Source organism: Pongo abelii, chromosome 7, assembly GCF_028885655.2.
Source record: "Pongo abelii isolate AG06213 chromosome 7, NHGRI_mPonAbe1-v2.0_pri, whole genome shotgun sequence".
In the NCBI taxonomy this organism is placed as follows: Eukaryota; Metazoa; Chordata; class Mammalia; order Primates; family Hominidae; genus Pongo; species Pongo abelii.
This window is the reverse complement of record NC_071992.2, coordinates 24,468,165-24,480,397: the sequence shown is the minus strand read 5'-3', so window position 1 is coordinate 24,480,397 and position 12,233 is coordinate 24,468,165. Positions and strand designations below refer to the sequence as shown.

Here is a 12,233-nt window from a genome sequence, read left to right as displayed (position 1 = left end):
GAGCATTCAGAGAATGTAAGTTTTCCACTTTCTCCATCCCCAGTGGCTTCTCCTCCCACAGACAATTGCTGCCACTGTCTCTGGATTAGAAACCACTTGACAGAGGGGACAGCCCGGCTAAGGGCCCTGCGTGGTCAGGTGAAGAGATCTTTAGGAGTCAGTGTTGAAGGCAGAAAACGCCCCCAGAGGTCCCCCTCATCCCCCGTTGCAGCCTGTGTCTCTAAGCGCTTGACCAGAGCCACAGGCTCGCCGGCAGGGGAAACTCCGCGGCGAGAACGCTGCAGCAGAAGGGTTAACGCGCCGGGTTCCGCCTCCCAACAGCCTCTTCCGGGCAGAGAGGCGGGCTCTACGTCACTTCCTGGAGACTGGTTGAATCCGGAAGTGATCCCAGAGGAACGAGTTGCGGCTGAGGACCCCGGCGGCAGACCCAGGTTCGGGACCATGAGCTGGTGAGTGAGGCCCAGGCGGCGGGAGCTGCTGGACCCGCGGACCCGCGAGGCCCCTGGCCCTGTGTCAGTGCCGCGTCCCGGCTCCCTCCGGTCCCGCGCGACCTCTCCGCCCCAGAGCAAGGCCCGACAGCCCCTGCCCTAGGGTCGTTCCCTCGGTGCTTTCCCGGAGTCGCAATCTCTCAGCAGGACTCCCGAGGAGAGTGGCGGATGATCCTCTTAGCCTGGGTCTCCGCGTCTGACCCCTGTTTTGCCGGACTCGGGTCCTCCTAGCTCCTTGAAGTGAGGGACTTCCTTGTTCCCTCCTTTTTTAAACACCCATTGAGGTGGAGTCAGTGTCGTCTTTCTCTCCTGTGGGCATCTCTGCCCCGCGCCAATCCCTCCAGAGCCGTGGCCCTCGCTGTGGCAGCCTGGACCCAGTTCACTAATCAAAACCCACTCCCTTTTGGGTAACTATCCTCTTTGCACGACTTAGCAGGCTTCAAAAGACAAGGCAAACTTGCTTCTCTTTTTAAAGGGGCCAGAATTACACTCCGCACGCACCCTCACCCTGTGGGATTGGACTGGTTTTAATCATTCCAGGGCTGTTACTCACTGCCTGCTCTCTAAATAGGCATGGTTAAGTTTAAACTTATGGGAACTATCATGCCATGAGAAAAGAAGCCAGGGAGTAGAGTGATAGAGTCACAAATTCCAGTTGCTGCAGAATGATGTGATACTTGGGTCATAGTAGACACTTCATAATGGTGTATTTATTTTGTAAGACTCAATTTGCCCAAAAGGCAATCCCCATTTGTTGCTCTCGATTATTTATGTTCACAGGAGAGAATTGTGACTTGCCTGCCTTCCTGGGGCTTTCTTAGAGGTTAGAGGATACTCATATGCAGGACCTTACCTTACCATCAGGCCCAAGGACCTGTATAGCCACAACCCTGGACCTCAGGAGATTCAGCTATAGTGTGTGAATAAATTGAGCCCCAGAGATGTACAAGATTAATCAGCCCATTGACATAGGGAACATATTTGCCACTCTGTCCTCAGAGTCTAGTGTGTTTATTTATGCAAAGTGCATAATAACCAGTTATGAATGAATTAAGATAATAGAATATCCTTCAGGAAGGCTTTTGTAGCTTAATTTTGGCCATCAGTGGAGACTGCAAGCAGCTGATGTCAGTCAGTGTCAGGGATAGCTCTGTAATGTGAAATGCGAACCATCTGTCCCCTCCCCCACCTGTTTCTTAGACCGAGATTGATGGACAAATGTCAGACAATCACCGCAAGCACGGGAGGAAAGCCCGAAGCAGTGCCCTAATAAGCCCCAGCAGGAGCTGCTGCTTTTCCCTCCACCATTTGCTCCAGGAGGCCAATAACGGCTGGAGCCTTAAAAAGCTACCTTTCCTGTCTTGTTATAACCTAGTTAGTGGTGGGCAAAGCGGTAATTCTTCATTTCCCTTTCCCAGAGGAATTACGTCCTTTCAGTGTCATTCTGGGCTCCCCAGTCTTGGGATATAGATATCCTCTTGGCTGCTACGTCTTGAATCTTTGGAGTGTTCTTGCCTAATTTTTCAAAGTGAAAATGAGGCAGTACAGATGCTTTATATTGCCTAGATTGGCATTTACTGAACCAATCTTTGCTTCACAAGTTGGGAGAAGAGCACAGCAGAAACTAATAAAGGTAAATGATTCTCTGGTCTCTGGGTGGTCTGAAGCAGATTGTTTCCACCTGTCTCACAGAAAGTTTCCCTTCTGAAAAAAATAGCCCATTCCTTAAAGGTTAGCCTGTCAGGTTGGAGAGAATTGAAGTTGACAACTGTCTAACAACAGCTGAGATTTTCATCTAGTAGCTTTAATTTACCAATACATGCACAATCTTGGTACCTCCTTGGACTGAGAGTCACAACCAGAAGGGTGGCTTTGTCCCTCAAAGCTGAGATTCCTTTCTCTTCCCCCTTAAAGGGCTTCTACGTCATCTCTTGCGTGGACCCTGACCCTCTCTCTCAAAGAGGGGAACAGCACCGGCGCCTGGGCACACAATCACACTCAGTTCCTAGCTCAATGGCTGGCAAGGATACTGGGGCTGGGTCCTTCTGATTCACTCCCTGAGTGGTTTTCCTGCCCCCAGAATGAATCCATCCATTCATGTGAGACTGGAATTCTTATTAGGGGAAGAGACCAGAGTGACGTAGAGCCGTCATGGGAGGCTGATGCCCAAGGTCAAGTTCACCAAGTACATGGGCTGTGCCAAGCCATCATTAAATAAGGCATATGGCCCATGGTCCCCAGAGGGTAACCATTGTTCTGGGCTAGGCTGAGCTTTCAAAATGTCACAGTGAGAAATGTCCAATATTGATGCCCTTTGCACACTGTGGACTTTGCATGAAGAGTGAGAGGCCTTTGTTCTCTGCTTCCTCTGTGCAGGCAACCCGCCCACCCCCTGTTTGTTTAGTGGGTACCTGCTGCCTTCCTGCACCATCTACCCATCCACTCCCCATAAACCCATCTGCCTTTCAGAAAAGTGATCCAGTGGTCTGTCCTACTAGGAAGAAGGCATTTGATATTCACATCTCAGACCACAGATTCACTTCTTGGCCTCAAGCCAAATGCTTCTCGCTCTCTTGCTCTCTTTTTCTCTCCACCCCACTTCCCCCCACCATTTGCCCCCCTCCCAACTTTCTCTCTCTCCTCTCCTCCCCACTCACCCCCTCCCTCCCTATTTCTGTCTCCCTCTTGTCTCCCTTTCCCCCTTCCTGTTTCTCTCTTCCCCGTCTTCCAGTGTATACTCAGGTGGCTTTATTATGGTATGGAGAGAGGATTAAGTAGAATTAAGAATAGTAACCTCAATCTAAGCTGGCTCCAGGAATTGTAGCCTCCTGTTGAACCATACACCTTGATGATGAAATCTCCCTATACCTAGGGGTCCAGTAGTTTGACAAAAAGGAAGGAAATTAGAGGCAGAGCAGATAAGTGTGAGTAGGAGTTAGAGTGCTGCGTTCAGGTTCTAGCTCAGCCACTCACAGTGTGGCCTGGTCAAGCATTGAACTGTTCTCTGTCTTGGTTTCTCCATGTGTAGCATGGAGCGGCCATTCCTGCTGACAGTTTGCCACCTGATCCTGCTGTGAAATGAGTGGAGTGATATTTTTCTGACTCTTCCGGGGTCTTCTACCTCTGTCTGCCCTTCACACTTTGGTGTTCCTCACATTTGATCCTTTTTGTTTCTTTCCTGTTTTCACCGTGTAGTTTCTTGCCATCATCTTCAGGATAGAGGCCCAACTCTGGGCCAGGGCTTCTGAGGCCCTCTGGGCCTGGCTGTCCCTCTTCATTCCATGTGTTCCATCCTCCAAGCTTCTGCTCTCTCATGCCCCTGTGCCTCTGGATAACTGTCCCTTCTGCCTGAAATGCTTCCCCTTCACTCACACCCTGTCCACTAGGCCAGCATCTCATCCTTCAAGAGTCAGGCCACGCTTCACCTTCTCTGAGGGTCTTCCCTGAATGGCCCCTCACACCCTGCCATGCTGCACTGGGTGCCGCTCTTCTGACCTTCATCAGCATCTGTACTCCGCTGGCTGGTTTACTTGTCTGAGTTCTTGAGTATGGGGACTATCTTGTGGTCATCGCTATTCCCTAGCACTGTTCCTGGCAGTCAGGAAGTGTTTATTAAATATATGAATGGGGCCTTTTTTCCTTTTCCTGACTTGCCTCAGCTCAGGAAAAATGTTAAGATAAAAACGTGCAGAACCTACAAACCACTTCCTAAAATGAAGAGCCTCTGAAAGTACTATTGTTAAATTGACTGACACAAGTGGCTTCCAGGTCAGGCTGCCTGTGATTTCTCCTCCCCGCTCGTCTCTGATCCTCCACTCTAAACTGCTTTGCTGGGTTTCTTCTGTACTTCCATAGTGCTTCTCTTGTAGCACTTCTGCATCCTTCTAGGTATCACAGACATACACCTCCCTTCCACACCAACCCCATGAGAAAAGGAGCGACATAGAGCTTCTTCATCTTTTTGTACGCATAGTGGGTATCATGCACATAGTGGGTATCTAACAGGTAATTGTTAAATGAATGGAATATAAAGAAGGTAAACTTCTGGGTCAAACAAAACCATTATTCAGTTTTTTTCTCAGTGAAGTCCTTTCTCCTATGATTACCGTTGCTGTCTCACATGTGTAGAGTGCTTCTAACTTTTCAGATGGCTTTCCCGTGCTTTGTCTGACTTCATGCTTACATCTGCGCAAGCAGTGCAGTCTTATGATCCCCGTTGGTAACTTACTAGAATTCACTCAGCTAGTACCTGGAAGAACTAGAACTAAAATGTGTCTCCTGAGTATTCTGTCCCCATGATCAGGAATATTAGAAGAGTAGCAGACCATTGCTAAGCTGATTGGATCATGGAGTTTTGCTTTGCTAAGGTGTGTTGACACTAGCAGGTTGGTAGTGAATCACAGGGAGTTGACAGTCTTCACACACAAGTGATAGAGGAAGTCCTTGTTCCCTGCAGACCTCTAGTTGTTCTGTAACTGGCTCAGCTTCTTCCACCTATGGGGCCCCTGCCTAGGGCAGCCTCATCACTCATGTCCTGTATGACTTTGGACATACCAAACTTTTCTTCCTCTCTGGAGAGCATAGTAATGCCTTGAAGACAGGGGCCCTATAAAATGTCTGTGAGATTCTGTATGTGAGCTTGCTCTTATTTCAGGTGTTTAATGAAAGGAAAAGGATTTCTTCCAGATCTTGGAGCAGTCAGAAAGAGTCAAGTGTCTTGAGTCCCACAGCTACTTAGTCAGAGGTGTTATATGTATTATATACTCTTTAAGGAAATCTGTTGGGGTAATCTTTAGAGTCAGCTGTTAACTTATTAGAATTGTTTTCCCAAACTCATGATTTTGGTGGCAAATCCATCAAATAGGGCCCAGTATAGTGTGATGCACATACATGGTGCTCAACAAATATTTGTTGATTTAATGCTTGTTCAACATTTATAATGTGCAAAAGTCTGTGCTAAACGTTGAGGTACATTTAAAAGACTTGCATGAGTCGATCTCTGTCTTCAGCCAGTGTATGGAAAGTGCTAGGGATTCAAAAGGACAGCCGATCACTAAATGTCAGCGTGGCATCATCAAGAAAGACTTGAAGCAGGAGATATAATTTTAACTGAAGCTTGACTTAGCAAATATGTGCTGTTTCAGTGGGAGGGAGAAAAGGATCCAGGTTAGAAGCATGGCATGAAAAAGGTGTGTGGAGTCAGAATGCGTCAAGAGTGTTTGTGCGGACTGTCAGGAGGCCAGCTTGGGGGTGGTAAATAGTGGTTTGGGTACAGGCTGCATTGGGGAGAATTGGCATTCCACCTCAGGGCCACGTTATATAGTGCTTTCAGTGCCATGCTGAGGACTTCAAATTGAGCCTAGGCTTTTGGAAATTGAAGGCTTTTGAGCAGGGAAGTGGCATGGCCAAAGCAATGATTTAGTCAGATTATTTTGGCAGTAGCCTGCAGGATAACTCAGAAGAGAAAAAATGGAGCCAAGGATGCTAACTTGGACAATAGTTTTCTTTTTTTTAAAAAAAAAAAAAAACAAATGGGGGGGTCTCACTGTTGCCCAGGCTGAAGTGCGGTGGTGCAATTACAGCTCACCACAGTCTCAAACTCCTGGGTCCAAGCGATCCTTCTGCCTTAGCCTCCTGAGTGGCTGGGACTATAAGTGTTAGCCACCACACCTGGACTAGTTTCCACAATTTTTTGAACACAACTCACAGTTAGAAATACCTTTGATATCACAACTCACACACACACACACACTTATACTTGAAATAAAAGTTTCACACAGTATGTGTGCAATGCACTCTGATATTTTCTGTTATGTTCTTCTTCATGGTTTTTTTTTTTTTTTTTTTTGAGACAGGCTCTTGCCCTGTTACCCAGGCTGGAGTGCAGTGGTGCCATCTCAGCTCACTGCAACCTCCACTTCCCGGGTTGAAGTGATTCTCATGCCTCAGCCTCCCAGATAGCTGGGATTACAGGCATGCACCACCATTTTTTAGTAGAGACTGAGTTTCGCTATGTTAGCCAGGCTGGTTTCAAACTTCTGCATTCAAGTAATCCACCCGTTTTGGCCTCCCAAAGTGCTGGAATTACAAGCATGAGCCACCGCGGCCAGCCTTGTTTGTTTTTTTAAAGAATGACCCACCTCAGTTGACCTTTTTTTCTTTTTTTCTTCCTGAGGTGAGTGCATATGATTTTTTAATTTCATGACTGATTTTGATCTATGTATACAATGGAAGACTGTGTAGCAGTTTAAAGACCTTTGAGTGATAGATGTTCTGCAAAGACCTCAAGTTTGAAAACCACCTAAGAGTATCATTACAAATACAGACTATAAGCTAACACCTTTGACTCCAGCAACTGAAGATAGGGTTGCTTGTGTATTTGGTTGTTTCTCTGGGTCAATAAAAAACAACAGAAGGGGCAGCTGTAAAGAACACTGGCTGAGTTCTTTATAAGAAGTTATTCCATAGATTTGAAAACTGTAAATTGCTTTCCAGAAAAGAAAACCCAAGTGAACAAAAGCTCATATAAAGATGTTTGGTCCTGCTAGTAATCAGGAAAAACAGATTAAACCAACAATGAGATGCTGTTTCACAGCCATCAGACTGGCAGAAATTTTAAAGCCTGACAATGCCAAGTATCTGAGGGTGAGGAACAGTAGGAACTCACATACACTGCAGGAGGGGGTGTATATTAGAGATTTTGCAGTTGGAATAGTAGCTGTCCCCTACCCTAGAGAAACTCCCGTACCTTCATGCAGCAGGGGACACATGTGGGAGTGTGAGGGGCATCGTCATGTGCAGCTGCCCAGCCTCTGGAGAATGGGGAAATAAATTGTGATGTCTTTACATGATGATATATTATGGGCTGGGCGTGTTGGCTCATGCCCGTAATCCCAGCGCTTTGGGAGGCAGAGGCGGGCAGATCAGTTGAGTTCAGGAGTTCGAGACCAGCCTCACCAACATGGTGAAACCCCGTCTCTACTAAAAAATAGAAAAATTAGCTGGGCATGGTGGTGCATACCTGTAATCCCAGCTACTCAAGAGGCTGAGGCAGGAGAATCGTTTGAACCTGGGAGGTGGAGATTGCAGTGAGCTGAGATCATGCCACTGTACTCCAGCCTGGGCAACAAAGTGAGACTTTGTCTCAAAAAAATATATATATATGTAGTAGTTAAAATGGGTAAAATAGAGCTGTATGTACCAGTGTGGGCACATCTCAAGAATGTAATGCTGAATGTAAAAAGCTAGCTTCAGAATGATACATTCAAATAAGTAAGAATGATACACTCAACATTGTAGGCCAAGCACGGTGGCTGACACCTGTAATCCCAACACTTTGGGAGGACAAGGCAAGCAGATCACTTGAGGTCAGGAGTTCGAGACCAGCCTGGCCAACATGGTGAAACCCCATCTCTACTAAAAATACAAAGATTAGCCAGGCGTAGTGGTGCACGCCTGTAATCCCAGCTACTAGGGAGGCTGAGGCAGGAGAATCACTTGAGTCCAGGAGGCGGAGGTTGCAGTGAGCCAAGATCACGCCACTGCACTCCAGCCTGGGTGATAGAGCGAGACTCCATTTCAAAAAAAAAAAAAAGAATGATACATTCAACATTGTACTGTTCATATAAACATTAGACCTGTAAGGCAATACTATATTTTGCATATGGACTTAAACTTATACAGTAAAAGTATGGGAATAGTGCTAAATTTAGAATAGTGGTTACTCTAGGATAACAAGGAAGGAGAGAAGGAAATGGAATCTCAGGGGCCGGTCCAGGTGGCTCACACCTATAATCCCAGCACTTTGGGAGGCCAAGGCAGGAGGATCGCTTGAGTCCAGGAGTTGGAGACTAACCTGGGCAGCGTAGTGAGACTGTCTCTACAAAAAAAATTAAAAATTAGCCAGGGGAAGTGGTGCAAGCCTGTAGTCCCAGCACTCAGCAAGCTGAGGCAGGTGGATATCTGGAGCCCAAGGATTCAAGGTTGCAGCGAGCTATGATCACACCACTGCACCTCAGACTGGATACAAAGGGAGACCCTGTCTCAAAAAAACTAAGTTAAAAAAAAAAAGAAAGAAATACAATCTCAGGGTGTGATACTCAGGGAGCTTCAACAGTATCTGTACTGTTTTGTTGCTTAAATAATAATATCTAAAGCAAGCATGGCTTCGTTGGAATTTGACAAAGCCAGGTGGTGGATACATGAGTATTTATTATATATTCCCTGCATTTTTTGTGTATTTACAATATTTCGTATTTTTTTAATTTTTAAATCATTGCTGGGGCAGACCTCACTTTCCACAGCAAGAGAATGTTTGCCCGCGCCCCCCGCCCCTGCCCCACAGGGTGGGGACGATGTAGGGAGGGGGCCTAGAAGTCAGTTTCCATCCAGCCGTCTTCCTTCTACCTCTTGCTTTCTAGGGGCCAAACTTTCAGCAGAGAAGAGGAAAAAGGTAGTGTGAGAGCTCTTTATAATTGCTGATTGGTAAGAGACAGAAGCAAAGGTGAGATTAAAGATGGTACCTCAGAAGCTAAACAGCCGGTCTGGTGCTCTCAGAGTCTAAGCCACTGTCAGCCCATCGGAATGGAGATGAGGCCAGTGGAGGTTCTCTTTCCTTGTGGAGTCTGCAGGACAAGCCTTTCACCTCCAAATGCAAACCCATTTTCTACCCCTTCTTATCTTACAGATTAGAATGAGAATAGGTGATTACTTGTCTGTCAGATCTTAGGATCTTCTTAAGGTGCTGCAAAGAAAATCCAAACTGCCTCCTTGAGTTGCGTGCCTTTCTCTCTTAGGTGCTCTATCACCTCCACACTTTTGTCAAAATCCTTTCACTATTTGGGGGGAAGTCGCCACTCAAGTTTAGGCAAACTTATCACTTGGGCCTGGTGGTGGTGCATCACGGTATGGGACAGCTGTTTGCCCCCAAAACAAAAAAATAATTTCAGGTTTCCTAACCATTCTTTAGGGGTGAGTATACTTATCTCTGTAACTTCTTACAAGTCACCCCTTCTGGACCTGGTTGGTCGTCATCATCAAAATACCACTACTACCTTTGCAAAAAAACAGACTGCTTACTGTGTGTCAAGATCTGTTTTAAGCATTAAACTCGTTTAACCTTCATAGCAACCCTAGAAGATGAGTAAATTATTTTCTGTCCTATTTTATAGATAAAGAGACAGAGACACAGGAAGGTGAGGTCACTTGCCCAGAGTCTCAACAGCTGGTAATAGGCAGAGTGAGGTTTTGAACCCCAGCTGTCTGGCTCCAGGGTCCATCCCCTGATCTAGTGCGCTGTTTCTCCTGTGAAGTGCAGGAGTGGACACTTGAAATAAACTGATGTATCAGCAGTGCCTGTGCAGAGTCTGGCAATAGTAGATGCTCAATAAATGGTTGCTTTGATGAGATGATCGCCCAGCTCTCGTGTGACTTAATGTTGTGTGCTTCATTCTGTCTTTACTTTTCAGAGGTCAGCCTGTGGATCGGTGGGGAAGGAGGGATCACAGCTGAGCTGGAAGATTGTTCTGGTCCAAGTCACAAACCGCCAAGTCACAGTCATCGCTTTTATTTTTAAACACACACATACCTCCTCGGACTGATGGCGGGTGGGGGTCAAGTTCTGTGTGTTCTGGTTTTGGATCAAGCTAATTTAGAGAAAGGACTGAGGTGGGGCTGGAGGCTGTGGTCATAGGCACTGGAAAGGACTGATTTCCAGCTCAGTTCATGTCCCTCTCTCCTGGGGTCTCCGCCTTGCTCGGGCTGAACTTTCCTTGGCCTTTGGCATTGTGGCCAGCTGGCCCGACAGACAGAGAGGATGGCATCCAACCAGCAGCTGTTGTGCCGGACCTAGATGGCTCTTGATAAGCCCTGCCCCGGCTCTGGCCCTCTTGTTTCTCTCCCACCATTAAGGTGGTGGCCTTGTGGGGCCTCAGGCCAGAGCAGGCAGCAAGCCAAGGATAGAGTAACAGAAGGCCCGGGGGGAGGGGCTTGTTCTTCCAGCCTGCTGGAGCTGCTGCCTCTCGCCCACCTTCCTGCTCTTGCCGAGACAGTGACTCAGGCCCAGACCACTCCCCGGGGAGCCAGGATTTCAGCCACTATCAACCACCACCGCCTACTCTTTGCTCAGCCCTCCCTCCATTCTCACCTCCCTTACCTCCCTCGCCCCCAAAACTGTGGGTCTCTTGCCCAGCTAGAGATAGCAGAAAGATACAGGGTGGGGCAGACTGAATCACTCCAGGGTTCTTTCCACCCCCAAGCCAGGCCTAGGCTTATTCACGTTTAGTAGGATTCTGGAGGCCAAGCAAAGACCCAGGAAGCAGGTTTAGGGTTCAGCCTCTTTCCAGTCTTTGTCGTGAAGTGGGACTCTCCAAAGACAGCAGGGACAAGAGCTCTGCTGGGGTGACCAGGGGATCCCCACCCAACTGCCATCTGGGCCTGCCTTTTATCTCTGCCTCTGCAGAGGGGGTGAGGAAACAAAAGATGGAGAAACCTAGCAAATTGAAAATGCAAAAGAGCTGTTTTTGTAAATAGACATTACACAAGAGCAGGGGCTTTTTTGGAAAGGTTTTACTGAGACAGACAGAATTAGCCAACTGGCATCATGCTGCTAATAGAGATATTTACTGTTTGAAAAAGTATATTTGTAGCTTTGGAGAACATCCTGTTGACTTTTTCTTTATTATGAAAGAAAATAGAATCTTTCCCCCCTTTGCCCTCCATACACACAGAACTTTTTTTCTTTTTTGAGGTGGGGCAGTTGGGGGTTGGAGAAGAGGAGGGTTGAAAGAAATGTTTTCTCCGTTTTGTTGCTGAGACTAAAATATCTCTTCTTCTGCCCTCTGGTGCTCATATTTATGGAATGGGAAGCAGAACCAAGCTAGGTCTCCTGCTCCAGAGGCAGAGAGCTCAGAACCCTCTTAATTTCTTCCAGAACTCAGAGACGCTCTGGGGAGTAAGCCCTGTCTTCACTCTGGCTCTCTGCCCACGCCCCTGATTCCAAGGGGAGCACTGAGGCAAGTGTGAGGAGGAGGGAGGAGAGTCCCGAAGCCCAGTTGGGCCTCCTGCCCTGGAGCACTGCCAACCCTGGGCTGCTGTGACCTGGCAGTACCAAGGCTGCTGCTCTCAGGCTGTGACACTGTCCCTCTTGCCCCATGCCCTCCAAAGCAGCTGCTTCTCCTAAGGAAGTCCCCTGTGCCTGCAGTGGGAGAGCCACGGGGATGAAATGGGGACTCAAGGGGAGAAGAGGCACAAGAGCCTGCTGAAGTGCAGTTGTGTTGCCTTTACTCTCACTCTCCCTTCCTTGCCACCTTTCACCACTTCCTGCAGGAATGCTCCGTTTCAGCGCAGGGAGAATCTGATCCTTCCATCAGGGCATCTGCCCAGTTTTTTGCCCACTTCTCTGGCAGAGTGGGTTCACTTCTGCCATTTGGCAGCCTGGGAATAAACCCAGCAGCCTCTTCTCCTTTCATATATCCTCTTAGGCTCTGTAAAGTATTTTCTCTTGACCCATCATACTCCAATAACTTTGTCAGGCTTTGCTTTCAAGGCCAAGGGCCTACTCCATTTTCTTGGTCTCCACTGAATGTACTGTTGCTGGACCCCAGTGCTGGTGGGTATTCTTTTTAGGTTTTTGGGGTTTTTTGTTTGTGTTTTGTTTTGTTTTTTGGTTACATAAGGATTGGGAGCCCAAAGACAATGATACTACCTTTCTTTGTTCTTTATGTAGCATTACCTAAGAGTAGCTTT

The 12,233-nt window shown here is 47.4% G+C and overlaps 1 protein-coding gene across 2 annotated transcripts in view; it reads left to right on the top strand.

Moving 5' to 3' along the window:
- The first annotated feature begins 326 nt into the window (after positions 1–326).
- Positions 327–12,233, top strand: part of BIN3 (bridging integrator 3) — a 48,437-nt gene continuing 36,530 nt past the window's right edge. The window contains exon 1 of one of the 2 annotated variants that reach the window (XM_002818888.5): positions 327–449. In XM_002818888.5, the coding sequence (XP_002818934.4) occupies positions 442–449 (8 nt within the window). In that variant the 5' untranslated portion in view covers positions 327–441. The remainder of the gene's footprint in view (positions 450–12,233) is intronic. The other variant, XM_009243615.4, reaches the window with a different exon arrangement.